General features: G+C 35.2%; 1 protein-coding gene across 1 annotated transcript in view; it reads left to right on the plus strand.

Moving 5' to 3' along the window:
• The window catches only part of LOC148954033 (roundabout homolog 2-like), a 218,984-nt gene that overhangs the window by 126,084 nt on the left and 64,999 nt on the right, over nt 1-27,901 (plus strand). The window contains exon 10 of the mRNA XM_089086894.1: nt 24,034-24,308. Coding sequence (XP_088943020.1) covers nt 24,034-24,308 — 275 coding nt within the window. The remainder of the gene's footprint in view (nt 1-24,033; nt 24,309-27,901) is intronic.

Below are 27,901 nucleotides of genomic sequence, written 5' to 3' on the forward strand. Positions count from 1 at the left end.
GTGATCCCCGTCCTGCACTGGTATCCGGGATCATTGCTTTTCCTGAGTCGAAACTAATTTCAATGATATAAAGAACATGAAAATTGGAACTTGGAATGGAATGAAGTTAAAAAATTACTATTATATAGACATATTGACTGACCAATTCAAATGATTCAAACTGGACTTATTAGTGATTTCAGAAACTCACATTCCAGGGGTAGGAAGTATGGAATAAGTTGATATAAAATTTGTTTACTGAGACAGGAAGGATGGGGTACAGAGACAGGGAGTAGGGCTCTTGATGAATAAGGAAGCTGCTAAGTCTTGTTAAGGCTGGGAAGTTATTAATAATAGAATACTAATTGCCCATTTTATGACTAAAAAGTTCAGGGCATCAGTTATAGTAGTATATGCCCCTGTAGAACCGACTGATGGAGATACTAGTGACTCAGATGAATTTTACTTAGAGTTACAGGAGCAAATAGACAAGGTCCCAGGTAGAAATATGATGTTATTACTGGGAGATTTTAACGCCCAGGTTGGTAGAAATAGGGATAGATGGTATCCTAGCTTAGGTAAATTTGTTGTAGGAAAGGAAAACAGTTATGGATACAGACTTTTGCAATTTTGTAGGTATAACAATCTAGTTATAACCAATACGGTGTTTGGTCATAAAATGGTTCACAAGTTAACATGGTATTCACGTGATGGTAACACAGCAAACCTTATTGATTGTGTTATAGTAAATCGAAGACTGGCAGGATCAATACAAGATACTAGGATATACAGGAGTGCTATTATTGTTGTTAAAAGTAAAGATCACCATCTAGTAGTGTCAAGGGTTAATTTAAAGCTAAAATATCGGAAGGGTAACTACCTCCCTGGAAGTTATGATTTTAGTAGACTCCAGGATGAGAATTTGAGAGAAACTTTCCAGGAACAGTTGAATACTAAACTTGGGAGTTAAAAATTTGATAATGTGGAAGATGGTTGGAATAATTTTAGAAAAATAATTTGTGAAGTTGCTGAAGATGTATTAGGGAAGAAAGCTAGAACTGCAGCTAAGAATATGAGTTAAAAAGCTTTATGTTTAATAGAAAGGAGAAAGGACTTGTACAAGAATTATCTGAGTGATAGATCGCATGAAAACACAAGAAATGTAAGGAAATTGGAGAAAGCATTGAAATATGAACTAAGGAGGTGTGAAGTGGAGGCCATGGATAAAATTGCCGAGGATTTAGAAGATGCAGCTAGACGGCATAATAGTAAAATATTGTACTGGCACGTTAAAAAATTAAGAAGTAGTAGTCAACCCGGACTTGTCCCAGTTAAAGATAGGAATGGGGTGGCAATTAGCGATAAGGAAAAAGCTAAAGCGAGATGGGCCGAACATTTTGAGAACTTGCTTAACCGAGATAGAGTTGCAGGAAAAAATATAGAGGAAAATGAAAAAGTTTGTGATACCTTGGATGTGAAGGAAGATTTGTTTTGTGAGGAGGAATTAGCAACAGTACTAAAAGGATTAAAGAATAATAAGGCTCCAGGTGCTGATAGGGTAGTAAATGAGTTTCTTAAATATGGTGGCTCTGAGGTTAGAAATAAGTTATTGAATATTATGAATATGATTTTTGAAAAAGGGGAAGTACCTAACGATTTTAGGAAAACCTTAATTAAGCCACTTTATAAGAAAGGTGATAAAAGTGAGTGTGGTAATTATCGAGGCATTAGTCTGGTCTCTGTAGGTAGCAAATTGCTTAGTAATATGATACTTTTTAGACTGAGAGATGCCGTAGACAAAGTTTTAAGAAAAGAGCAGTGCGGTTTTAGAAAAGGTAGAGGATGTGTTGACCAAATTTTCACTCTTAGGTTAATAATTGAGAAGCGCCTAAGTTTTCAAACACCTTTGGTCCTCAGTTTTAGAGATTATGAGCAAGCGTTCGACTCTGTTGATAGAGGAGCTTTAATAAAGGTTTTATCCTTGTATGATATACCAGACCAACACATTAAAATGATTATTGATATGCAAGAAAATAACACTGCTGCGGTTAAGGTAGGAAATGAGGTTAGCAGCTGTTTTTTTTATTAAATCAAGACTTAAGCAGGGTTGTGTTTTATTCCCCTTTATATGAATTATTCTGATTGACTTTGTTTTAAGGAACACAGGAAAGGCAATGGGAGACCAAGGAATCAAATGGGGAGTAAAAAGTATCCTGGACTTAGATTTTGCTGATGATTTAAGCATCCTAGATGAAAGTGTGAGCAAAATGAATGAAATTTTAGAGGCTTTGCGAGTTCAGGGTGCTAGTATTGGTTTGAAAATTAATGTTAGGAAGACTAAGTCACTAAGGCTAGGAATAAGTGAAGATGAAAAGGTGACGTTGGGTAGTGAAAAGATTGATCAAGTGGGCAGCATCACTTACCTTGGTAGTATTATTAGTAAAGATGGTGGTGAGGATGTTAAAAGTAGAATTGCCAATGCTCAAGGTATGTTTTCACAGTTATAAAAAGTTTGTAAGAATAGGAAGACAAGTCTGCAAACAAATATTAGAATATTAGAAGCTACAGTGATGACAGTGGTCATATATGGCTCTGAAGCATGGACGCTCCGAAAAGCGGATGAAGATTTGCTAGATGTTTTCCAGAGAAAGTGCTTAAGGATTGTTCTGGGTCCTCGGCTGACTGACCGTATTTCAAACAATAGGCTATACGAAAAATGTGGTTCTATACCGCTCTCTAGGTCTATAATGAAAGAAAGGTTGAGGTGGTTAGGGCATGTTGTTCGGATGAAGGATGACAGATTGCCGAAGATTGTTCTTTTCGGCCAACCGTCTAGGGCTAAATGGAAAGCAGGTCGTCCCCGTCTGGGGTGGGAGGAAGTCATAAAGAAAGATTTACAGGAAATGGGAACTTCGTGGGCGGGTGTAAAGAGGAAGGCTTTGAATAGATTGGGGTGGAGGAGGAGCGTGCATAGCTGTGTTGGCCTCAGGCGGCTTGGTGCTGCAATGAGTTGTTAGTAGTAGTAGTAGTAGTACATGCTAAAGTTTCGTTGTTCTGAAATCTAGTTAAAGCTAATTTAACCTTAAGATTGATAACGGGATTCGTATACATAAGGGTTAGCTGTTAGGATTAACCATCTCCATGTTCGTCTTTTACTCCTTGTACACTAGGCAGGCTATTTTATCCATGTATTCCTCATACACTATGGGATGTTTCTCCATTGCTGTTTGATATATATTTTTCCTGAGTTATGACACAACCCTTGGTCATTGACGTAAGAGTAAAACCCTCCAGCCTTGATTTATGAAGAACCTCTTGTTATTTTATTCATTTTTACCTCAGGTTGTTGTTTTTGGGATTGTGCGGCAAACATTTATGTAGGCAGAGATTGGGAGACTTGGTAATTATCTTGAAAATCTGAATCGAACTAATATTGGACCATTTTTTAGTGTTATTTTCCGATTTAGTTCTATTAAAAATTCTATTACAAATAATGTGGTAGTCTTGGAATACAAACGATTTTTCCAAAAGTTTTTTTTACTTTCTATTTAATTTTTATATTTTGTGTTTTAAAATTTTTATCTGCCTCCCCCCATAACATTCTGCATCACGGGGGACATGTCCTCTTTGCCAGTGTTCCGTTGAAACTTCACAGCAGATGGCAAATTTCAAAAATACATAGGAACCTATAACAATATTGACGTTGTAAATATGTTTGACAGTTTAATGGTGTCAATTGAGGTAATAAGCCCAATAATCAGCTCGTAGAATTTGACAACTGGGAATAAAACAACATAACTAATGCTAGAGAAGTTTTTCTGGGTTTTCTTACCGATTGTCATACTTGCGAAAATCCGGATTTAAAATTAAGAATTATAATTTAGGTTATTATAGGCAGTGCAACAGCCCTGCCTAAGTAAAGAACGATGTTGGCACAATGAATTATTGATTTTTGTTTTCCATACCGGGGCACTTCGTATCGAAAGAGTTGTCGTAGAAACTTTAAAAAGGGCTCATTCGATTTGAAATTGGAGTGGCCTGTGCCCTTTTTATTAGTCGAAAGTGATTGGAAGGCAACTAACACCCCTTTCATGCCCAATATTTCCCCAAACACATCCAATCAAAATTTTAAGATAGCCATTTTGTTCAGCGTAGTCGATTTCCAGATAGAAATTATGTTTTTGAGGAGGACACTCCCCCACAGGTCTCAGGGCAAGGGTTTTAAGTTATGCCCTGGGGGCATATAAGAACGAAATTGGTACAATGTATTATTTATTATTTTTTCTTTTAGACCAGGGCACTTCGTATCGGAGAAGTTTTCGTAGAAACGTCGAAAAGGGCTCATTCAATCGGAAATTGGAGTGGCTTGTGCCCTTTTTAATAGTCGAAAGTAATTTGAAGATAACTAATGTTCCGATCATTCCCAAACTGTACCCAAACATACCCAATCAGAATGTGGGGTTAATCATTTTGTTCAGTGCTATTGATTGCCTGATAGAAATTACGCTTCTGAGGAGGACACTCTCGAGCGGCCCTCAGGGCTAAGGTAATAAACAACAGTCTGGGGGCTTGTTAGATTTTTACAAAAAGTGTTCTTGTAGAAACTTCGAAGAGGACGCGTTTAGTTGAAAATTCAAAGGGCTAGTGACCTTTTTAATATTTGAAAGTGATTGGAGGGCAACTAACCCCCCTCTCACGCCCACGTTTTCCCCAAACACATCCAATGAAGATTTTGAGATTCCCATTTTATTCAACGTAGTTTTAAGTTCTGGAAATTAGGTCTTTGAGGATGACAACCCCTCCCCCCCACAGCCCTCAGGGCAAGGGTTGTAAGTTATGTCCTGGGGGCATATAAGATTTTTTTAGAAAGCGTTGTCGTAGAAACTTCAAAAAGGGATCATTCGCTTGGAAATTGAAATGACTTGTGTTATTTTTAATAGTCGAAAGTGATTGGAAGGCAACTAATACCCCTTCCACCCCCCACCGTTCCTCCAAACACATCCAATCAAAATTTTGAGATAGCCATTTGATTCCACGCAGTTGAAAGTTCTGGAAATTATACCTTTGAGCAGGAGACTCCCCCCACAGTCTTCGGGGCAAGGGTTATAAGTAGTGCCCTGGGGCATATAAGGTTTTTATAGAAAGCGTTGTCGTAGAAACTTCAAAAAGGGCTCATTCGATTGGAAATTGAAATGACTTATGCCCTTTTTAATAGTCGAAAGTGATTCGAAGGCAACTAACACCCCTTCCACGCCCACCATTTCCCAAACACATCCAATCAAAATTTTGAGATAGCCATTTTGTTTAACGTAGTTGAGAGCTCTCAAAATCATATCTTTGTCCAGGAGCCTTTCCCTACAGGCTTCAGGGTAAGGGTTATAAGTTATACCCTGGGGGATATAAGATTATTATTGAAATCTTCGTCGTAGAAACTTGAAAAAGGGCTCATTTGATTGGAAATTCAATGGGCTACTGCCCTTTTTAATAGCCGAAACTGATTTGAGGGCAACTAACCCCCCTCTCATGCCCACTTTTCCTGAAACCCATCCAATCAAAATTTTTAGATATCCGTTTTATTCAACATAGTTGAAGGTTTTGGAAATTAGGTCTTTAAGCATGACAACCCCTCCCCCCCACAGCCCTTAGGGGAAGGGCTGTAAGCTATTCCCTGGGGGTATATATGGTTTTTATAGAAATTGATGTTGTAGAAACTTCAAAAAGGACTCATTCAATTGGAAAATGAAAGGGCTACTGCCCTTTTTAATAGCAGCAAGTGATTGAAGGGCTACTAACCCCCCTCTCACGCCCACCATTTCCGCAAATACATCCAATCAAAATTTTGAGATATCCATTTTGCTCAACGTAGTTGAAAGTTCTGGAAATTAGGTTTGTTAGGATGATAACCCCCTCAGAGCCCTCAGTGCAAGAGTTGTAAGTTATGCCCTGTAGGCATATAAGGTTTATATAGTAAGTTGTTGTAGAAATTTCAAAAAGAGATTATTTGATTGGAAATTGAAAGGGCTAGTGCCTTTTTTAATAGTCGAAAGTGAGTCGGGAGTAATAAACCCCCCTCTCACGGCCACCATTTCCCCAAACACATTCAATTAAAATTTAGATATAGCCATTTTGTTCAACATAGTTGAAAGTTCTGGAAATTATTTATTTGAGGATGATAACCCCCCCCCCCCAGAGCCCCCAGGGCAAAAGTTGTAAGTTATGCCCTGAGGGCAAATAAGGTTTTTATAGATGTCGCTGTCGTAAAAACTTCAAAAGGGGCTCATTCAATTTGAAATTGAGACGGCTAGTGCCCTTTTTAATAGTCGAAAGTGATTGGAGGGTAACTAACCCCCTCTCACACCCACCATTTCCCCAAATACATCCAAAAAAAAATTTTCAGATAGCCATTTTGTTCAACGTAGTAGAAAGTTCTGGAAATCAGGTCTTTGAGGATGACACACCCCAGTAATCAGGGAAAGGGTTTTAAGTTATGCCCTGGGGGCATATAAGGTTTTTATTGAAAGTGTTGTCGTAGAAACTTCAAAAGGGCTTATTTGATTGGAAATTGAAAGGGCTAGTGCCTTTTTTAATAGTTGCAAGTGATTGGAGAGCAACTAACGCCCCTCTTTAGCCCACCATTTTTCCAAACACATCCAATCAAAATTTTGAGATAGCCATTTTGTTTAACGTAGTTGAAAGTTCTGGAAATTAAGTCTTTGAGGATGACAACCCCTCTCACAGCCCTTAGGGTAAGGGTTGTAATTTATGCCATGGGGGCATATAAGGTGTTTATAGTAAGCGTTGTCGTAGAAAAAAGGGCAGATTTGTTTGGAAATCGAAAGGTCTAGTGCCCTTTTTAATAGTCGAAAGAGATTGGAAGGCTTGACATTTTTATAGTAAAGATCGATGTGGGAATATTGTATTATTATTATTATTTTTTTTTTTTTAGACCAGGGCACTTCGTATCGAAGGAGTTGTCGTAGGAACTTCGAAAAGAGTCCTTTCGTTTGAAAATAGAAAGGGCTGATGCCCCTTTTAATAGTCGAAAGTGTTTGGAGGGTAACTAATCCCCCTCCTACCCTCCCATTTGCCCATTATGTTTAAAAATTAAATGTTGTCTTAAGATTAAATCAAAATGCACTGTGGTAATTTTAATTCCCAATAAGGCATCTCAGCAACATCCCAAGAACGACTGAGGCTATTATGATCAAACTTTCGGGGCTACTTCTGCTCTTAAAATTTAACCAAATCAAAATAGCAAAAGTGTTTCCAAGCTATCAATGAAAGTAAACAGATTTTTTTTGCGAATGGTATCAAGTTTTCCATTTCAGCTCAACTAGAAGAGGTATGAAACTAAATTAAACACTACTATTTGTCTCCAGATTTTTAAAAGGGTGTATGTTGTTAAAAATTGCTGAAATTTTTTCTCCAGCATACAAATAGCAGGCCAACTATAAAGTCTTAAAAAAACGAAAAGATTTATAGTATTATTTTCTTTTTCCCTGAAAAGACTATGTCAATATAAAACGAACAGAAATTGATTTTAAAAAAACTTTTTCCACAAAATAACTTTTTCAAAGAAAAGTAAAGAACCCCATTGAACCAAAAATGAGCAAAAACGAAACCCAAAACGAATAGAAATTACAATAAATAACCGAGTCAAACGCAAAACGAGCAGAAATTAACATGAGTTGGGCTCAAAACCCCTATGCCATCCCAAGGCCAGAACATAATTTGCACTTTACTGAAATAAATACAAATGAATATGCATCGTCAGTTTAATATACATATACTGATATTTAGAAATCAAAATTTTAATATTATTTGACTTATTAAAGTTATAAAAGTAAAAAAAAATTATATTTTTTCAGTAAAGTGCAAATTATGTTCTAGCCTTGGGATGGCATAGGGGTTGTGAGCCCAATTCATGCTAATTTCTGCTCGTTTTGCGTTTGACTCGGTTATTTATTGTAATTTCTGTTCGTTTTGGGTTTCATTTTTGCTCCTTTTTGGTTCAATTGAGTTCTTTAGTTTTCGTTGAAAAATTTATTTTGTGGAAAAAGTTTTTTTAATTAATTGTTTGGAAAAGGTGTAGTGTTTGACCCTTTTTTTTAGGAATAAAAGAAACCAAAAAATTCGAATTTTTAAAACTTCCCCTCCTGTTTCCAAATTTAGGACTATGGCTACAGCCCACAAAACGTTTTGAGCCTATGATTATTTTTAGTAGCAGTTGCTCTAGTATACATTAAAAAAAAACAAGTTTTTTTAACTGAAAGTAAGGAGCGACATTAAAACATAAAACGAACCGAAATTATTCCGTATATGAAAGGGGCTGTCTCCTCCTCAACGCCTTGCTCTTTACGCTAAATTTTTTTATTGTTTAAAAAAAATAGAGTTGTGAGAAAGTCAAACTTTAGCATAAAGAGCGAGGCGTTGAGGAGGGAACAGCCCCTTTCATATACGGAATAATTTCTGTTCGTTTTAAGTTTTAATGTCGCTCCTTACTTTCAGTTAAAAAAACTTGTTTTTTTATTTAATTTTTGAACGTTTTTGAATAAATGCAGGTTTTTATCTTGGCTCGCAGTACATGAATAATTAAAACAAAATTTACATATTAATTTACTTTTATTTGGTTAAATGGCTTTCTCGAAACTTGTATCATTTTATTTACGAACGTTTTTATTAGTAATAAATATACGTAACTTACGAATTAACTTACGTAACGAACTTCTATATTCATATATTTTTAATACATATATTAGGGGGGTCGCCCCCTAGTCAATATCTTGCTCTTTAAGCGAAAGTTCAAATTTTGTTCCAATTCTTTAAAAATGACCGCTTAATCACAAAGGCTGTTAATTAGAATAAATAGCTCTTATGAAAATACAAAAAAATCTCAGGCTTAAAGAGTGAGGTATTCACTAGGGGGTGAACCCAATCATAGGCTATATGTAATATTTTCTGTTCGTTTGAAGTTTTGATGTTGCTGCTGTTGCAGTTGAAAAACTTGTTTTTTTATATTGAATTTCTGACCTTTTTTTAAATAATGCTGGGAAGTCCGGCGTCCCCTTCATAGCAATGTCCCTTCCCCCATGAAAACTTCCTTCATGGAAAGATCCTCCTACATAACCCCCTACCCCAGGCACGTAAACAGGAATTTGTTTCGGGGGGGGCCAAATCCTTCAAACCCATTATTCTGTGAGAAAAATCAGAAAATTATGGAAAAATGAAGAAAATCGTGAGATTTCGGGGGGGGGGGGACGAGCCCGGAGGGCCCCCCCCCTGCGCACGTCCCTGCCCTCCCCCCCACTACCAGGAAAAATCTCCCCTGATATGTTATATATGTTAACATTGGGTAAAGTTCATAACTTTCAGCCCTCCTCCCGAGAACTTCGGGGATTAAGTCATCTAAAAGGACATACTTATAATATTTTCGAACATGCTGAACAAAATGGCTATCTCAAAATCTTGATCAGGTGACTTTGGGAAAACAGTTGCCCTCCATTTTTTTTGGTCACTTAAAAAGGGCACTAGAACTTTTAATTTCCATTCCAATGAGCCCTCTCACGATATTCTAGGACCACTGGGTCGATACGAACCCCTGGGAAAAAAAAAATAAAAATAAACACACACATCTTTCTTCTGGCAAAAAATGCAAAATTCCACATTTTTGTAGATAGGAACTTGAAACCTCTACAGTAGGGTTCTCTGATACGCGGAATATGATGGTGTGATTTTCATTCAGGTTCTATATTTTTTAGGGGGTCTTTCCCCCTTTTCTCGAAAATCAGCCAAATTTTCTCAGGCGCCTAACTTTTGATGGGTAAGATTAAACTTGATGAAACTTATATATTTGAAATCAGCATTAAAATTCGATTCTTTTGATGTATCTATTTGCATCAAAATACCGTTTTCTAGAGTTTCGGTTACCATTGAGCCGGGTCCCAATAACCAATACTATATGTTAACATTGGGTAAAGTTCATAACTTTCAGCCCTCCTCCTGGGGGCTTCGAGGGATTAAGTCATCGTAAAAGACAGAGTTATGATATTTTCGACCATGCTGAACAAAATGGCTATCTCAAAATTTTGATCAGATGACTTTGGGAAAACATTGAGCGTGGGAGGGGGCCTAGTTGCCCTCCATTTTTTTGGTCACTTAAAAAGGGCACTAGAACTTTTAATTTCTGTTCCAATGAGCCCTCCCACGATATTCTAGGACCACTGCGTCGATACGATCACCCCTGGGGAAAAAAAAAAAAAAATAAAAATAAACACGCATCCGTGATCTTTCTTCTGGCAAAAAATGGAAATTCCACATTTTTTTAGATATGAGCTTGAAACCTTTACAGTAGGGTTCTCTGATACGCTGAATATGATGGTGTGATTTTCATTAAGGTTCTATAACTTTTAGGGGGTCTTCCCCCTTTTTTGGAAAATCAGCCGAATTTTCTCAGGAGCGTAATTTTTGATAGGTAAGATTAAACTTGATGAAACTTATATATTTGAAATCAAAATTAAAATCTGATTCTTTTGATGTATCTATTGGTACCAAAATTCCGTTTTTTAGAGTTTCGGTTACCATTGAGCCGGGTCGCTCCTTACTTACAGTTCGTTACCACGAACTGTTTGATAAATAAAATAACAAAATAAAATTAAAGCCAAACAACTGAACAAGATCTGGATCGTAACGTCTTCACGGTAGCACGTAGTAAACAGGAGGCTGAGTAATCTCATGTCCCTTATTAAACATTAGACCTCATCCTCTCTCTCTCTCTTTTGGTTTTAGTTTCTTATGTTATTTATATATTGAATTTGCCGACTCATGAACGGTCCTCTTGATATGATGTTGAATCGTTTCTGAAGTACTCAAACAAAATGTCAAGGCGAAGACATTCTGTTACGCGTGGATTGTTACCATTTAGCGTTTCTGTCTGAAGTCACCCGATAAAAACGAGAGGTTGGAATTTGGCAGTACGCAGAAATCCGACAAGTTGAAAATAAATGATATTGTAAGAAATTTACTTGAGAAGCCTTTAAAATGTGCATGTCTTAAAACTTGTAAAAGAAACTTGTCTATCAATAATGTAGCTGTGCATAAAATAGTAGTTTTTCGAAATTGAGCTTTATTTTATGAATTATTCTTAATTAAGAAATTAGCTGTAGTACTAACCTAAACTTTATTGTGAAGAAAAGGGGTTTAGTGGGTAGCAGTCCCCTCACTACATAGAGTAATTTCTATTCATCTTTAGGTTCCACATTGCTCCTTACTTTCCTAAATTTATTTTCCTAATCTAATCTCTGCAAGGATTTCCACCAAGTCATCTTCACTGAAAAAAAGAAGAAAAAGAACAGAAAAAAAAACGAAAAATTACAAGAAAAAAAAACTGTAGGAAACAGTTAATCTTTAGATTTCAAACCATAAAAGAAGAAAGAAGATCAAACAATAAAAAGACAAGTTGATAAAGAGGCCATAAGAAAGAAACTCATAATAGCTACTCGAACTTCACAAAAATGCTACCTAACATCATTTCAAACCTACATTAGTATGTTCAAGAAGAATGGGCATAGTAACAATTTTTTTTATTTTGTTTTACAGGTTTGGATCTATTTTAAACTTCAAATAAGGCAAAATAATATACATCCTGTATAATTTTAGTCTTCTGGAGGGGGCAGGGGTTTGTAAACACCTTATCTGATTTGAAAGAGAGGGGGAAATATGGAGCTTCGATATCATATCCCCCAGCTGAGGAAGTCAAGCATACCCAATCCCATTTTGAAATGAATGTGCCAAACGCAGAAGATGTTTCTAGCTCTGCCAATCTGTGTAAGAAGTTGTTTTGAGTTTTCTTCTTTTTTTCCTTGCTTTGAGCATTCGAGGACACAGTTGACCTAATAGAAGACAAATCGTATTAAAGTTGTGTCGATGATATAAACGATATAACAAAGAGAGAAATAAGCAATACAAAATCTATAAAAATGCTCAAAACTGTTTCATCTCGAATGCACAAAACAGGGAAAGTGATTTAGTCTCCTTCTACCAAGACAAATTTATCACTTTTAAGACTAAAAATGGCGCTGTCACGACACAGTTAGTCATACTTTAACTTAAGTACAATTTTCATATTTTTCACGTATTCATTAGTAGTTTTAAATAATTTAGATTTCACGGTAATAGAGCCAATAACACAAACATTTTTAACTTTTTAGTGAATTGAGAGATAAGGACATTTAGCGAAATCGTTTTTAATATTTGATTTTTCTGTTTCTTGTCTTTGGTAAAATTAATTCACGCTAACAATCATCACTTGTAAAACGTATATGTCAAGACCACACTTACTTCTCCTCAAAATAGCAATTAATAATAACATTACTGTTATATGATGAATGTCATATCTACAAACGGATTTTTTACTTTTGAAGATTGGAACTTCGAAAACTCAATCCACTAAACAGACGGAGCTGAAAACTTAAAACAAACAGAAATGATCACTTTACAGCCTATTTAGCAGCTGTCGATAAAACTAGCGCAAATAAACCAGCTGGTGATGTTTCCCTATGTTTGTAGGATTATAGAAAACTAGCGCTTTACTGAAAACACAAAACAATATAGGAGTTTTGGTACAGTAAAAACAAACCAATTAAGAACAGTTTTAACAGTACAAAAGTAAAGCATTTTAGGATTGTTGCTTAATTTTTTTTTTTTTTTGTTCAATTGGCATCACTTCTGTACAGTGAGCTCAGTCCAACGATTGCTGTCGTTTTGGACCTGAAAAGGACATTTTATGATTGTTTCTAGACAAGTTCAAAGTGAAGCAATCTTGATAGTATTAGGACTCACAGACTCACTTAAGAATTTGTATCATAACTTGAAACTCTCCGTTCTATAGAGAGAAATAACCGGATTTCCACAGTTCATATTATGGTTTATTTGTTCTTCATTTCGAGTAATGCTAGGTGAGACCAAGATGTGAAACCATGATAAATCAATCCATTATTTTTGTATGCTATTTAATGACATTGCACTTCCTAAGATAATATTTATTTTCGTGCATAAGTTTTAAAGATAATTTTAATTGTATATTGAAAGTTACAGATATTACAGCTCGTGTAAGACTATGAAAAGCGTTATAGATTTGTTTGTTGTTGTCAGGCTGCGTATTTACTTTTGACTTTCTTGTTTTTACACTTGGCAGTAAAGCGTTGTCAGTAAAGCGTTGTCAGTAAAGCGCTAGCTTTCTATAATCATACAATCATAGGGAAATACCACCACTTGGTTTATTTGCACTAGTTTTATCGATATATGTTAAATAGGCATTGAAGACAACTGTTCGTTTTAAGCTTCAACTTTGCTCTTTACTTCCCTCAGAAAAACTTTGTTTTTTTTAATTAATCTTTGTCTGTTTTAATAAAATATCATGTAGAAGACAAAAAACCATAATTGAAAAAAAACGATAGCCTACTGATGCACCGGATACCGATACGCGCGATACCAATATGCCCGATACTGCGTACAGCCCCTTCCCCAGGGGCTATGGAGGGTCATATCATCACCTAAGGCATATTTATTGGACTTTTTAACTATGCTGAACAAAGTGGCTATCTCAAGGTTTTGGTCGGATGGCTTTGGGGGGATAGGTTTAGAAGGATAGCTACCCTCCAATCTTTTTGGTCCTTTAAAAAGGGTAAGCTACTAGCCATTTTGATTTCCGTTTGAATGAGCCATTAAACATCTCTCTATGATGTTCTGGTAACCCGCTAGCCCTGCTTATGTTGCAGTAGCCTGCTGGTGAGCACACGATTTATGAAACTTATAAAGGGGCTGAAAGGGGGAGTATTTGGGAGGGGTTTTCGTAAACCTCCAGTTAAGGGTTTTGGACTATAACTATTACAATGATACCTTTTTATACTTCGAAGCTTTTCCACTTAAGAAGTGGCACCAAAAGTGCTGTTTTTAGTGCTATTTGGCACTTATGGATGGTAGAATTGATAAAAAGCACGTAGATATGAGCAATAGCTTTCAAATGAGCCATTAAACGTTTCTCTAAGAAATTCTGGTAGCCCACTAGCCCCAGCTTGTCCACTTAAGACATGACACCAAAAGTACCAATTTTAGTGGCTTTTGGCACTTGCAGATTGTGAAATTTATTGGAAGAACGTAGATATAAGCAATAGCTTTTATATGAGCTACCGTATCAAAGATCTGTCTACGATGTTCTGGTAGCCCGCTCTAGTAAATGGCACAAAAGTGTCTTTTTTAGAGCCATTTGGCACTTGCATGTGGTGGAGTTTAAAAATTCACGTAGATATGAGAAGTAGCTTTTAAATGAACCATTAAAAATTTCCTATGATGTTCTAGTAACCGGCTAACCCTGGGAAAAAAGGAGACATCAGTGTTACCAATGCAAAAAAGGGATTTTTCTTGTTGTTCAAGGTGGAGGACTGTAATTCCTTAATTCAAGGTTTTCAACCATGCTGATTCCAACTGTGCACTTTTTTGATCTGCCGCCATTTTCGAGAGGTTTCAGGCTTTTTTCGAAATTACCAAAAATGTTCTTTTCACAATAAATGTGCTTTACAAAGGGGGTACCAGGTCAGATGCCGGTAACTGGAGACCAATATCGTTACTGCCTTTACTGTCAAAAATTTTTGAAAAGCTGAGTCATCGCCGTTTATATGACCATGTGATAAAATATACCCAAGTAATTGACATCAATTTCAGGTTTCGAAATGGTTATTCCACTAGTCATGCTGCTATTTATCTTGTACATTTTGTAAATAATTGTTTAGTAAAAGGTGAAATCCCCTAACAGTATTTTTTGATTTTAGGGAAGCATTTGACACTGTAGATTTTAAAATTTTATTGCAAAGATTAGAATGCTTAGGTGTTAAAGGAGTGAGTTTGAAGTGGTTTGAAAGTTAGTTGTGTGGGAGGTCTATTAAAGTGATGATTGACGACGCTTTTTCTTCCCCTTATCAAGTGTCGTGTGATGTGCCACAGGGATCGGTCCTTGGTCCACTTCTATATCTGGTTTATGTGGATAGCAGGAGGTTTTGTATTCCAGATTGTTGCTTAACGTCATTCGCTGATGACACTGCAGTTACGTTTTCTGTCGTTGTTTGGATAGTCTTGTGTTGAAAGTGAATTGTGTTCTGAGAAATTTCCATGTTTTTACTAGTTTGAGTTTGTTATCAGTTAATGTTAATAAGACTAATTTTATTGTATATTCTAGAGTAGGCAAGCTAAGTGATATTGATGGTAGAATTCTGTATAATATTAAGCCTGTAGTTCAACTTCAAGAAATCCGGTACTTTGGGTTTTACATTGATTGTAATTTTTCGTGGAAATGCCACAGTAATGTTGTTGCCGCAAAGGTTGCAAGTGGCCTTTGAGCGATTCGTCGTTTTAAAAATTTCTTACCTCAGAGAGTTTTATTGCTTTTATACCATGCTTTGATCCACCCATATGCTTCGTATGGCTGTATGTTATGGGCAAGTAATTTTTATGTGAATTTTAAACGTGTTCAGACTTTTCAAAATAGAGCGATGCGTCTTATTGGTGGGTCTGTTGAAGGTGTAAATAACACTTCAGCTTGCTTCAACAAGTTGCAAGTGTTGAATGTAGGACAGCTACGAGACTACCAAATAGAAATTTTTGCTTATCAATGCTGGAATGATGTGAGTCCAGAGGTTTTTCGTGATTATTTTAATGACAATAGGTCTTTGCACCATTATGAAACTTGTCATGCTAGTGATTTCATTGTTCCGAATAGAAGTGGAACCAGGGCCGGCTTCCATACTAGATTTTCAGGACCTAATGTGTGGAACTCTATTCCGGAGAGCATTCGGGCGGCTGAACACCTGGGGCTATTTAAAAATAAATTGAAAAAATATTTGTTAGGTCAAGGTTCATAGTTTTTTTTTTTTTTTTTTTTTTTTTAGTGTTTGTATGTAATTTGTGTGTGTTGTTTTTTAGTGTATGTACCCGCCCAGTCACAAGTGCTTTTTGGTATCTTTCTTGGGGCGGGTATTGGCATATTTGTTAAATGTATTTTGATGTTAAATAAAATGGACTGAACTGAACTGAACTGAACTGAATAAGCTTTTAATTTTAAGATGAACCGAAATAATAGTTACCATTACTCAATCAGTGTGAGATGGCATTTTTTTTATCACTAGGCAGATTTTTTCATATCGTGTTTTTGACTTCTAGTTACCATGGGCTGTGATTTGCTATTTACTAGGTTGCAGCTACTGCTGAAACCATGACATGACAAAGTAATGCGGCAATTTACATTTAACCTATAACAGTTAAGAATTTCAATAAAAACAATAAAACAGTGGTGTTGCTTTTCCTGTCGGAGTTCATCGAAGTTGAAGCTCTACTGTTAAGAGTTCTAAATGCTGCAACTTTGAAGTAAATGGTATTGGACGTAAACAATGATATAGCTTTACATTCCAAGAATTACGTAAGCGAATAAAAAGAAAAAAGTTCCACCCAAAGTCTTAAGGTGACAAAACTACTTACTTGGCTAATGTTTAGAGCACACGTATCCCCCTCCTTGGGAAATCAAGGTTACTTGAACATACTGTTAAATTGAAACTTTAAAGTTGCAACCCATACAGAATACTGATTACTGGGGATCTACGAGAAAACGAACTTTTTTTCAAGTGACCCAACTTTTCTTTAAAACCTAAATGCTTTCGCCTCGAACCGTAATTGTTTGTACATTCACAATACACTCTCGAAAAAAACTTTTAGATAAAATATAGTTTCTTTACCAAGTATAAAAAGCATTTTATTGAGGATAAAATATTGAGGATATATAATTCCACAGCTGGCCCAGCTACTTTCATAAAGCTACTTTCATACTTTCAAAAAATATCTCCCACAAGGAATTATTGTAAAGTTGCCAACTATGGTGTTCGAATCTACATGAAAGTTTGTGGACAAATATTCTTATTTTTCTCTCATTGAATTACTTTTAGCTTCTGAAATTATCGAATTTCAACTACCTATTGATTGTCCTTTAATAAAAATAGATTGCGTCTGTTATTTCCGTTTGACGTAGTTATAAAGACTATACCCTTATTGCAACTATACCCTTAAGAAGAGGGAAGAGGGCGAGGGGAAATTCTTCTACTAAAACCTGTTTTATCTCCCAAATTATTTTATATGAATTTGACCCCTCTGACTTCGCGACGGGGATTTTTAAAAATAAATATTTTATTAAATACTTTTATAAAGTATTTGGCTTCCAAAGAAATGAATAAATACTTGGTCTTCCTCTTTGTCGAATACCCATACATTCATATCCACAAAAAGAGGATAAGAAGGAACGCATTCCCGATGACCCCCCAAAACATCTCCCCAATGACCCCCGGAACCGCGTTATAAAGTGCTAAAATTTGTGGCATTTGCCTTAAAATACCCTTCTTGAAGCAATTCCATAAAATTGAGATTTATTCAGCATAAACCGGATCGTTTAAATAAAATGAAACAATTACAGATTAAACAAGGATTACACCCTAACCTTTTTTTTATGATACATAAGTTTATCAGTAATATCAGAGATAGAAGTATTAAGCTCACATTTAAAAAACGAAGGAAAAAAATAAAAATTGGTTTCAATTTGGTGCTGTTCATTTTGTAACAAACATTTCAATAAAAACAATGTCTCCAATCGTCAACAAAAGAAGTTGTTCCCTAATAGAAATCTTGCTCTCAATTGCCTATCAATTTCATAACAGGATATATCCCCCCTTAATTTATAGTCAAGGGTGCAGTTCCCAAACTTGATACTAGGACAGAAGTAAAATAAATCATGTTTTAATGATATCGTTATTTAGCTGCATTTGATTGTAGAAATCCTGAAAGTAATGTCTTTTCTCTGCGAAAATTTCTTCGTTTCTGATTCTTCGTCTAGCAAACAAGTACTTACAAATGATATGTGGCTAAGTGTTGTATAGACGCAAAGAAAGGTTATTAAACTTTATGTGAACTATGCAAACAAATTATACAGTGAAATTTATAAGTTTAATCAGGAGTGAGTTTGGGTACCCTCCCGTCTTCGGTCTAAAAACACGTCTTTATGATTTATGCTATTGTCATTTAACTATCGCATATAACTTGCCCTCTTAAGATTTCTCATAACATTTGAGATCCTAAATTCGATTTGGACTCTTTTAGTCTGATGGAATTCAAATATGTAAAGTCTAATGATCTGAAAATGTATTGGTCATTTCTAGACTTCCCCTCCGAACTCGAAAACATTTGTGGCTATCACCTTAACAGCAGAAGATGAAAATATTAAAATCAGTAGGCCTATATTTCATTATTTGACTCCAACCTAGGATTGTGACAAATCACGACTTTTCCGTTATACTTTTGTGGGTTGAAAATCAGCTATCTTTGTTTTGACATATTTTAAATACATCAAGGTCATAGTAGGTAATTAAATAAAAAAAACAAGTTTTTTTAACAGAAAGTAAGGAACGACGTTAAAACTTAAAACGAACAGAAATTATTCCGTATATGAAAGGGGCTGTCCCCTCATCAACGCCTCCATCTTTACTATAATTTTTTTTTTTTTTTAAAAAAATAGTGTTGTTATAAATTAAAACTTTAGCTTAACGCGCGTGGCGTTGTGGTGGGGACAGCCCCTTTCATATACGGAATAATTTCTGTTCGTTTTAAGTTTTAATGTCGTTCCTTACTTTCTGTTAAAAAACTTGTTTTTTTTATTTAATTTTTGAACATTTTTGAATTAATGCAGGTTTTGATTTTGGCTCACCGTACATGAATAATTAAAACGAAATTTGTATATTAATTTTACTTTTATTTGGTTAAATGGCTTTTCACGAAACTTGTCTAATTTTATTTACCAACGTTTTTATATTATAGTAATAAATGTATAAGTAACCGAAACTCTAAAATTTTCCATTACAACAGGTACATTAAAAGAATTGTTTTTTTTATACTGATTTTCAAATATAAAAAGATCACCAAGTTTAATATTACCCATCAAAAGCTATGAGTCTGAGAAAATTGACTCAATTTTAAATGTGAGATGTTCCAGGGGAAATTTTCAGCAGGGCTGGAATTATTTGGGAGATTTTCAGTGGGAGGGGATCTCCATGGAATTTTCCACGGGAGAAACTTTCCATTGGGAAAGGGAGGATTTCTGAGAAACAATTTTCACGGAGGTGAAATTTCAGCATTTGAAAGACGATCAGAATTTTTTTTTTTTTTTTTTTTTAATGAAAGTAAGGAGATTTTCCTGACGGAATTGACCACGTTGAATTTCCAGAAAAATTTTCAGCCAGGATGGAATTGTCCAGGGGGGATTTTCTGGTTGGTGGGGTATTTATATGGGGGCAATTTTTTATCTGGGAATGTTTCGTGGGGGGATTTCCAATAAGGAGGGAACTAAATTTGCCAGCATTATTTGAAAAACGATCAGAAATTAAATAAGAAAAACAAAGGAATATACAGTAATTATTCTGTTCATAGGAAGGCTGCCCCCTTCTCATCGCCTGCCTCTTGATGCTAATAATTGACTTTTTGCCACAATTCCGTAGGAACGACTCCTGAAACACAAGGACCGTATAATTGGAGTTTGTAGCTTACTAAAAAAATGCATGAAGAACAAGAGATTGAGGGGGGGGTAGCCCCCTCATGTAAGAAATGATTTTGTTTCAAGTTTTAAGTTCTAATTTTGCTCCTTACTGTCAGTTAACAAAAACTTGTTTTGTATTTAGTTTGTGTATTTAGTTGAAATATTGTCAGGTTGTGTAGTGTTTTGTTATAAAATAGATATAGGCTGTTACTATTATTTTATTTTTAAAACAAGTTTCAGAGTAAATAAAAAATAAAAAAAAGTCAATGCAAATTTTTGTTCTCCACTGTACTATTCATTCAAAACTTAGTTTTGACTAGTTGGCTCTTCCCAAAGTTTGTTTTTTCTGTTTGTTTTTTTAGTTCTGAAGTATCGAATACCGATCCGAGCCTAATTTGGCCCAGGTTTTAAGACACAGCTTGATATTCATTATTTAAACAAAGACTAATACAGTTGGAACAGCGGTTGCCCTGGATCCAAACACATTCAAAGCCATTTTTTTTTTCTAGCAACCGCAGGTCGAATTCGATGCTCTGTTCCAAATAAAGATTAAGCTTAAAACATATATCTAGCAATCGTGTATACGCCACCAACTGACACAGCATTACCATACACTATATCAATATTGCAGCTAACTCAAAACCTTTTCAAGAGAGGAGAAGGGGTTTCAAACTTCTGATATATCCAGGGCTTCTGATTATATCTACTTATTATGCTCCCAGTTAAAAAAAGACAATTATGTTAGTTCAACTAATACTATTAACCACTTGCAATTCATTCATTGGAGAAATAAAAACTAAATATAGGGCTGAGACTTCAGACACCGTCTCTGGATTGTGTTATGTGTTTAGTTGACTGTTTCTCTTGTCCTGAGTCTCCTAAGGTGTGAATCCATTATTTTGAACAGTTTTTTTTTTTCATTTTCGTTTCTCGCCTGTTTTTTCCTGACCATAGAGCCTTACGGGGGGAGGCTAAAGTTGTTTTTGCGTATACACTAATGCTAAAGTTGTTTTTTGTTGTAAATTTATTGATGAGTAAACAAGTTTGAGACTCTGAAGTCTGTCGATTTTTGTATGCTTTTCAAAACTTTTTTCCCCGAATAAAAAAAAGGTAAAGAATACGGTATTAAACTTTACAGTCCCTACCGGTGGTGTTGATCTCCGTTTCTTGGCCCTTCAGCCAGGAAGTGCAATGAGGGGTTAGGGGCCAACCATCCTGTGGTTTCGCACACCCTTCCTGTTTACCTTAGATTTCTCAAGGTACCCATTTAAAGCTGGGTTGACTGTAGCTGAGCTTACAGAGTCACGCCCTGACCCTCGTCCCAAACCAAATAATTTAGTACACTAGGATTCGAACCCTCGTTCTCTCGGACAAATGGTCCTAAATCCAGCGCACCAATCCGAAGCTACTGCAAGACCTTCTTTTGCTATCATTATTACTATTTGGTCCACTCTGGCTTGTGCTATATATTGTTTCAAAACTATTAAATGAATCATTTATTGTAAAGCTGACATATGCCTTGAAAACGGTATTTTCACTTTTCCTTCCCTTTGTTCATGAATTTTTTAGCGTTTGGCTCTTCAAAACTTCATAGAATAACACGTTGAAAAAATCTAATTTCTATAACAAGCACTCCTTGGAATTGATGCCAGAATTTTCACAAAGGAAGAAAAGAACAGAGCCTCTTACTTTTTGTAAGATCAGTTTCAATTTGTGGAATTTCTAGCAAAATATGAGTTCTAGATCGAAAAATGATATTAAAAAAAATAGGAAAAGTATATTATTAATACACCAGGAAGTACATGTTTCCTTTGAACTTAAAAAATAGCTTTTGTAAAAATAATACAGAGCTATGTTAAGCCAAAGACGAACAGAAATAAAGTAAAATAATAATTGAAGCTTAAAACAAATATAATTCATTGTCAATAAATAAGTGAAACCCCAAAACAACACCAATAACCATGAATAATGAAATCCAACATAAAACTAACAGACATTACCACCAAAGAAGTACTGCTAACGCTCCCTAAGGCTTGTAAAGACCAGAGCGTTATTTGCGCTTTACGGTAAATAATTTTGATTTTAATCGTTGTGTTTTATTTCTCATAACGAAAATCACGGTAATGACCAAAATTTGCGAAAAGAATCGTTGAGTATAGATTGAGAGTCGAATTAAATACTAATATTTATTCCTGAAAGTCTCAGCAATTTTGCATTTATTAACGATGTAAAAGAGAAAACGCGTAAAGTGTTTTTTGTTATCATTAAAGTGTCAATAACGTTCTGGTTTTTAGAATGCTTAGTGGGCGTTAGCCTTACGCTTGTAAGTGGTAATATCTGCTGATTATAGGTTGGAGTTAAAATATCCATTGTAATTGTTTTTTTTAGATGTTGCAGATGCACCTTTTTGGTAACCCGAATGCATATACTGTCTTTTGATTTAGTTCCGTATCCCTCTCAAGTTTCCCTGCAAGTTAATACCCTTATCTGCTCTTGAGCTATTGCTAATTTGCCCTTTGGAAAACCTGGATGCCCATAGTGTCTTTAATTGGGTTCAATATCCCTATTAAAATTCCCTGAAAGTTTCAATTTAGTTTCCTTAGCTGTCCCTGATGTATTGCAAATAAGCCCTTTTGACAACCTGGAAGCATATATAGTTTTTTTTTCTATTTATCTCAACTTACCGTGGAAGTTTCATTTAGCTTAACATCCCCCTCAACTTTCCTTGAAAATTTCAACTTAATAGTCAAGTTTGTTTCCGAGACATCTCAAATATGCCGTTTTGACAAGCTGGGTGTACTTAAAGTCTTTTGATTTAGTTCAATATCCCCCTCAACATTCCTCACAAATTTCTTCAACATGCCTTGGAAATGTCTAGTGAATGACCTTAACCGTTCCTGGGATACTGCAGTTACACACATCTGGCCACCTGGATACACACAGCGTCTTTTGATTTGGTCCATAATCCCCCCCCCCCCAGAATATTCCGTGGAAGTGTTAACTTGATGACCTTAGTCATTCCTCAGATATTGCAGATACACCGTTTTGACAACATGGATGCATACAGAGGCATTATATATGGGGTAGGGGGACGCCCCTCAATGTTTTAATCCAGTAGATACAAAATTGGGTCGGTAAAATAGTGGCGCAAAACGCCACTATTTTACTACCTTATTTTTTTTTAGGTACGTTATTCGACGGAGATAAGAATTAAAATGTCTGGGAAAATATCGGTTTCAGTCAGTAAAATAAATGGGATAAATAATTGCAATATCACCAAAAACAGTGGGTAAAAATGACCAGCCGTCAGTCTCTGAAATCTATTGCCCCCACCCCCTCCCCTTCTCAATGAACATGTTGGCTAGTGACGCATCTCGATGCATATAGCGTCTTTTTAATTAGTTCAAAATCCCTCTTAACATTTTCTGAAAGTTTCAACTTAGTACCCTTAGATGTTCCTGACATATTGTTCTAATGTCCTTTTGACAGCCACAATACACGTAGTTGTATTGTAGGTATGCCTTTTTGGCAGCCTGGATGCATCTACTGTGTTTTCATATAGTTTAGCTGTCCTCCTCAACACTCCTTGAAAGTTTCACATTAATCCCTTTATCCTTTTGGCAGATTTAGAATTTGATTCCCTCCCCCTCTTTCCCAGTAATAAACCTTTAAACCTTTATATATATATATATATATATATATATATATATATATATATATATATATATATATATATATATATATATATATATATATATATATATATATATATATATATATATATATATATATATATATATATATATATATATATATATATATATATATATATATATATATATATATATATATATATATATATATATATATATATATATATATATATATATATATATATATATATATGTGTGTGTAAAGAATGGGGAATTGCATAATTTGAAGCCCTTATCTCAGAGGCTGTGAGGGGTCATGTAATCCCTGGAGGGGAAATTATTGGATCTTTCGACTGTTTCGGTGTCTTTGGAGTTTGAAGGGCGCAGGCAGAAAAAAGAGGGTGTTGGGTGGATTCTGCTTGCCTTTTAATCTTTTTTTACTCTTAAAAGGGTGCTAGAACTTTCAAACTTTCCATCTACAATCAAATGAGCCCTCTTCGAAGTTTCCACCACAACTTCCTCAATACGAAGTGGTCTGGTGAAAAAAAAATAATAATACCTCTAAGCCATATTGCTCTGCCTATGGTTTGAGAACTAAAATATACGATCGACAATTTTTAAGCAATGAATTTTAAGCTTTTTCCATAAAATTTAGGGATATCAAACAGTTCGAAAGAGCTAAAGATTGTCTGCTTAGGAGAATTCCTCTAAGGCAGATATTTATTCTAGATTCAGATTGCTTTTATTACTTCATTACTTTTTACGAACATTGATTTATTTTTCTAGTAAAATGGAAAATCGCAACAAGGCGATTGCAGAGTGACTTATTCACCTTAACAAATATCAGTATCGGTTCATCATATTTGTTCGTGGTTCGTGCAGAAAATTTACATGGCTTATCACTTCCAAGTCCTCCATCAGAATGGGCTGAACTTCAAGATTCCGATATGGAGTTGGAATCTTCAGAAACCAAGCAAATAAGAGACGCTTTATCTGTTCCTGGGGTACGGTTTGATGCTGTAACTGCTTTAAACACTACGGCTGTGCAGCTACAATGGGAGGTAAGGTCGAAATTTCACTCTTAAGAATTAGCAAAGAAACATGTAAAACGTATTCACCTTAATTTAGTTACACCTACGTAAAGTGATTAGTCTTTGTAAACATCATCAGAAATTGGAAAAAAGAAGAAGAAAAAGAACGATTTGTAAAGGTTCCCTTTCTTATGGATTATCAGACCTGGCTCCTTTGGAAATCCTCAGGTTAACCTTAAAATGTGTGCCGCTGACACCTAAAATGTCCATTCAATGCTTTTTAACTGTTTTTGCAGTACCGTTTTTTTCCTTGTATTTTGATTTTTTTTTTTTTTAAGAATATATGTAGAGAGCATTTACACTGTAGTTATTTTTAATAACTTCTCATTGCATAAAAAATTCTCCCTGGAAGATTTTTCCCTGCTCTCTTTTACTTGCGTCAGAATAGCTTTGGCTGCTGGCATAATATTTTTCTATTGTAGTGGCTAAAATGATTTCAATTCATGGCATCAACCTAATTAAGGAAATAATGTTTATCATGATTCCAGCGATAGCGGCGATCTCTTAAAGAGGGAACCGTGGCACATAGTAACTGAGAGTTGTAAATTGCATTTTGTAAAAAAAATGTTTAGTGAGAAAAAAAATGCTATTTGATGCTGATTCAGGGCTGGTAACTGTTTTTTTGGTAAAAGAAAAGTGAGAGTTGTAAAAAGGTGTTAAAAGTGTTTTAGTTTAAAAAGATGTAAAAAAGTGTTCAGTGAGAAAAAAAAACAAATGCTATTTGCTGCTGATTTAGGACCGGTAACTGTTTTTTTGGTAAAAAAAAGTGAGAGTTGTAAAAAAGTGTTAGAAGTGTTGTAGTTGTGGAAAATTTTTAAAAAGTTTTAAAAAAGTGTTTACTGAGAAAAAAAGCTTTTTGATGCTGATTCAGGACCGTTAACTGTTTTTTGGTCAGAAAATATCCCATTGGATTCACCGTGGCCGAAAACCAACTCAGAAAATTTACAGTCCCACACCTTGTACAACAAAGAAAATAACTTTTTTGCATAGACACTGATGAAAAAGGAGACACATCAAAAGGAGACACTTATGTGTCTCCCTTTTTCTACCAAGGCTAACAGGCTACTGCAACATCATAGAGAGATGTTTAATGAGTCACTGAAGAGCTACTATTTATATCCACATGCTTTTCATAAATGTGCCCTGATAAAGGCATCTATAGGCCTAAGTGCCGCTTGGCACCAAAAGTGACACTCCTCAATGTCATACCTCGACAGAAAAGGCTGATAAACATAAGATTTTTACTACTATAATTTTCATTGTCAAAACTTCTAAGTAAAGACCTACAACCCTCCTTCGTTAATAATGTTCCTCCCAGCCTGCTTAGTAAGTTTACATCGGCTGCTGAGTAGTAGAACTAGGAGGCTTGTCCAAAATAGCGTGATAAGGTGCTTCATGGCTCACTTCGAAGCTCTTGGTCATATGTACATGCTTTTGGTAAATTCTTCTCAACACTGTCATCCTAAAATGCAATATGTCACCAAAATTGAAACATTTTGGTGCCAATTCTTTAGCTGAAAGGCCGGCAAGCATAAAAAGAGCTATTTTTTACATGTATATGCTAAGGACAAATTTGTCTTGATAAGACCTTACTAAGCTGGAATATGGCAATATGGGACTTGATATGCCATTTACGGAGTGGATAGGGTTGGAAGCATAAACAGTGTAAAATATCCATGGCTAAAACTCTTTAACTGGATGATTAAAATCCTCTTTTGAATGCCCCCCCCCCTCCGGTCCCCTTAATCAGTAAAAATTAAAAACCAATTTTGAAAAAATGTCAAGTGGAAAACATTTTCATTCAAGTTCAAAGTTTATTAAGGAGTAATGATGAATACTATCTTCTTTTATCCGAATAGCAAAACTAAAACAAAAAATACCATTTTTAAAAAGAGCTTATAACTCTAGTATGTCGTATTTCTTTTATCCAGCGCTAGTGGGGTAATGAAACACCTTAGGAGCGTCAAAATGAAAAACCAAGCGAAATAACCTAACCCCTTGAAAGCGTGAATCAATTGTTCATTTGTTTTGACGGTACAAAGAGGCCAATCAGTTTGGGGTAGAAGAAAGCCACAGACCCCCCCCCCTCAGTTCAGAGGTCATTCTAGTTTTAACCTCGTACTCTTTATTATAATATAGCTTTGATGATAAGTTCTCCCAAAATGTTTAAGTCCAAGAAGCAAAATAAAGAAAGCATACCTTCTTTTGAAAAGTTTAGAATTCTTCGCAAGTTTTTGGCAGAAGAATTGCAGCAATACTAAGACAAATATCTGTAAATCATAAAAACTTTGCATCTACAATTTTTTAATGTTCTTAGGTTTTCTAAACTTCTATAAATTACCTTTTACACATTATTTCATAAAAATAGAATTTTTATCTGCAATTCCTCAAAGATGCTGATGATAATATAACTCTTGGACTCTCTATATGACAAAATTGAATATTTTCTATATACAATGCCCTTTTTTTTAACAAAAATCTATATCAACTTTTGAAGCGTATTTACCTAATTTAAAAAAATGTTTTTTGAAAAGTTCATTCTGTCTGTAAAAAATCTAAAAATCAACAAAATTAGTTTGAAAATAGGTGTTTTTCTGATAGAAGTAAAGAGTGGAGTTGAAACATAAAACGAACAAAAGTAAGTTTATGCAACATATATATGTAAGACTGGTTCAGATAGACTGACTCGTGTTTTTTACTTTATTTGCGGAATTTTGAAAAAATGGCGCTTTACTGAAAGTACAAAACCGCCAGGACAGAACGGAATTAAGACCAGAAAAGTTCTCAAATACCCCACAGAAAGGCAATGACTAATTTATAGTGAACTTTGTAATCTCTCAATTGCCAAGCAGTCAATACACTTTAGTGTATAATTTAAAATTTCTACAAAGATCAAGCAAGTCAAGTTTTCAGTAAAGTACTACCTTTTTGAAATTCTAAGAATACAGGGAAATATCACGAGTCAGTTTATTTGAACCAGTTTTTCAGATATATGTTGTATAAACTGCGAAGCAATAATGTTTGATCTTTTCAAGTTTAAACTTTGCTACTTGCTTCCATCAGATAAACTTTTTTTTAGAATTGGTCGCTACTAAATGTCAACCTACAGTTATTATGCATAATTAAGTTTCTCTAAGACAACTAAGCAAGGTAAAAGGAAATTTCTTGCCTTTTGCTTTCGTTCGTCAAGTTGATTTTATTCTTTACTTTTTTTGGTTGAGGGGTGTTTTGAGATAATTTGTTTTGAATGTTTCTACTGAGTCGGTAGGAGTAAGAAGTGACACTTTTTAGGTATACTTGTTGCTGTATTTGCTTTCAAGATAATCCATGCTTCCTAAACTTCGTACAGTACGGCTACCTGGTTGATTATCCGGAGTTTTGACTCCTGCATAACCACTTCCAGTTTTTTGGTTCTTCATAAAGCATTCACAAATTGATTATGGGTCCTAAAATGTCCAAAAGATAAGCACAATATGGCGCCAACGCTTCACCATGCAGTATTTTTGAAATTTGTGTCTTCTATTGGCCAGAATTATATAAAGTTATGCTCTAACTTAGTTCTA

This window comes from Artemia sp. Qi Xiang Cuo, chromosome 3 (assembly GCF_049724085.1).
Source record: "Artemia sp. Qi Xiang Cuo chromosome 3, ASM4972408v1, whole genome shotgun sequence".
NCBI lineage: Eukaryota > Metazoa > Arthropoda > Branchiopoda > Anostraca > Artemiidae > Artemia > Artemia sp. Qi Xiang Cuo.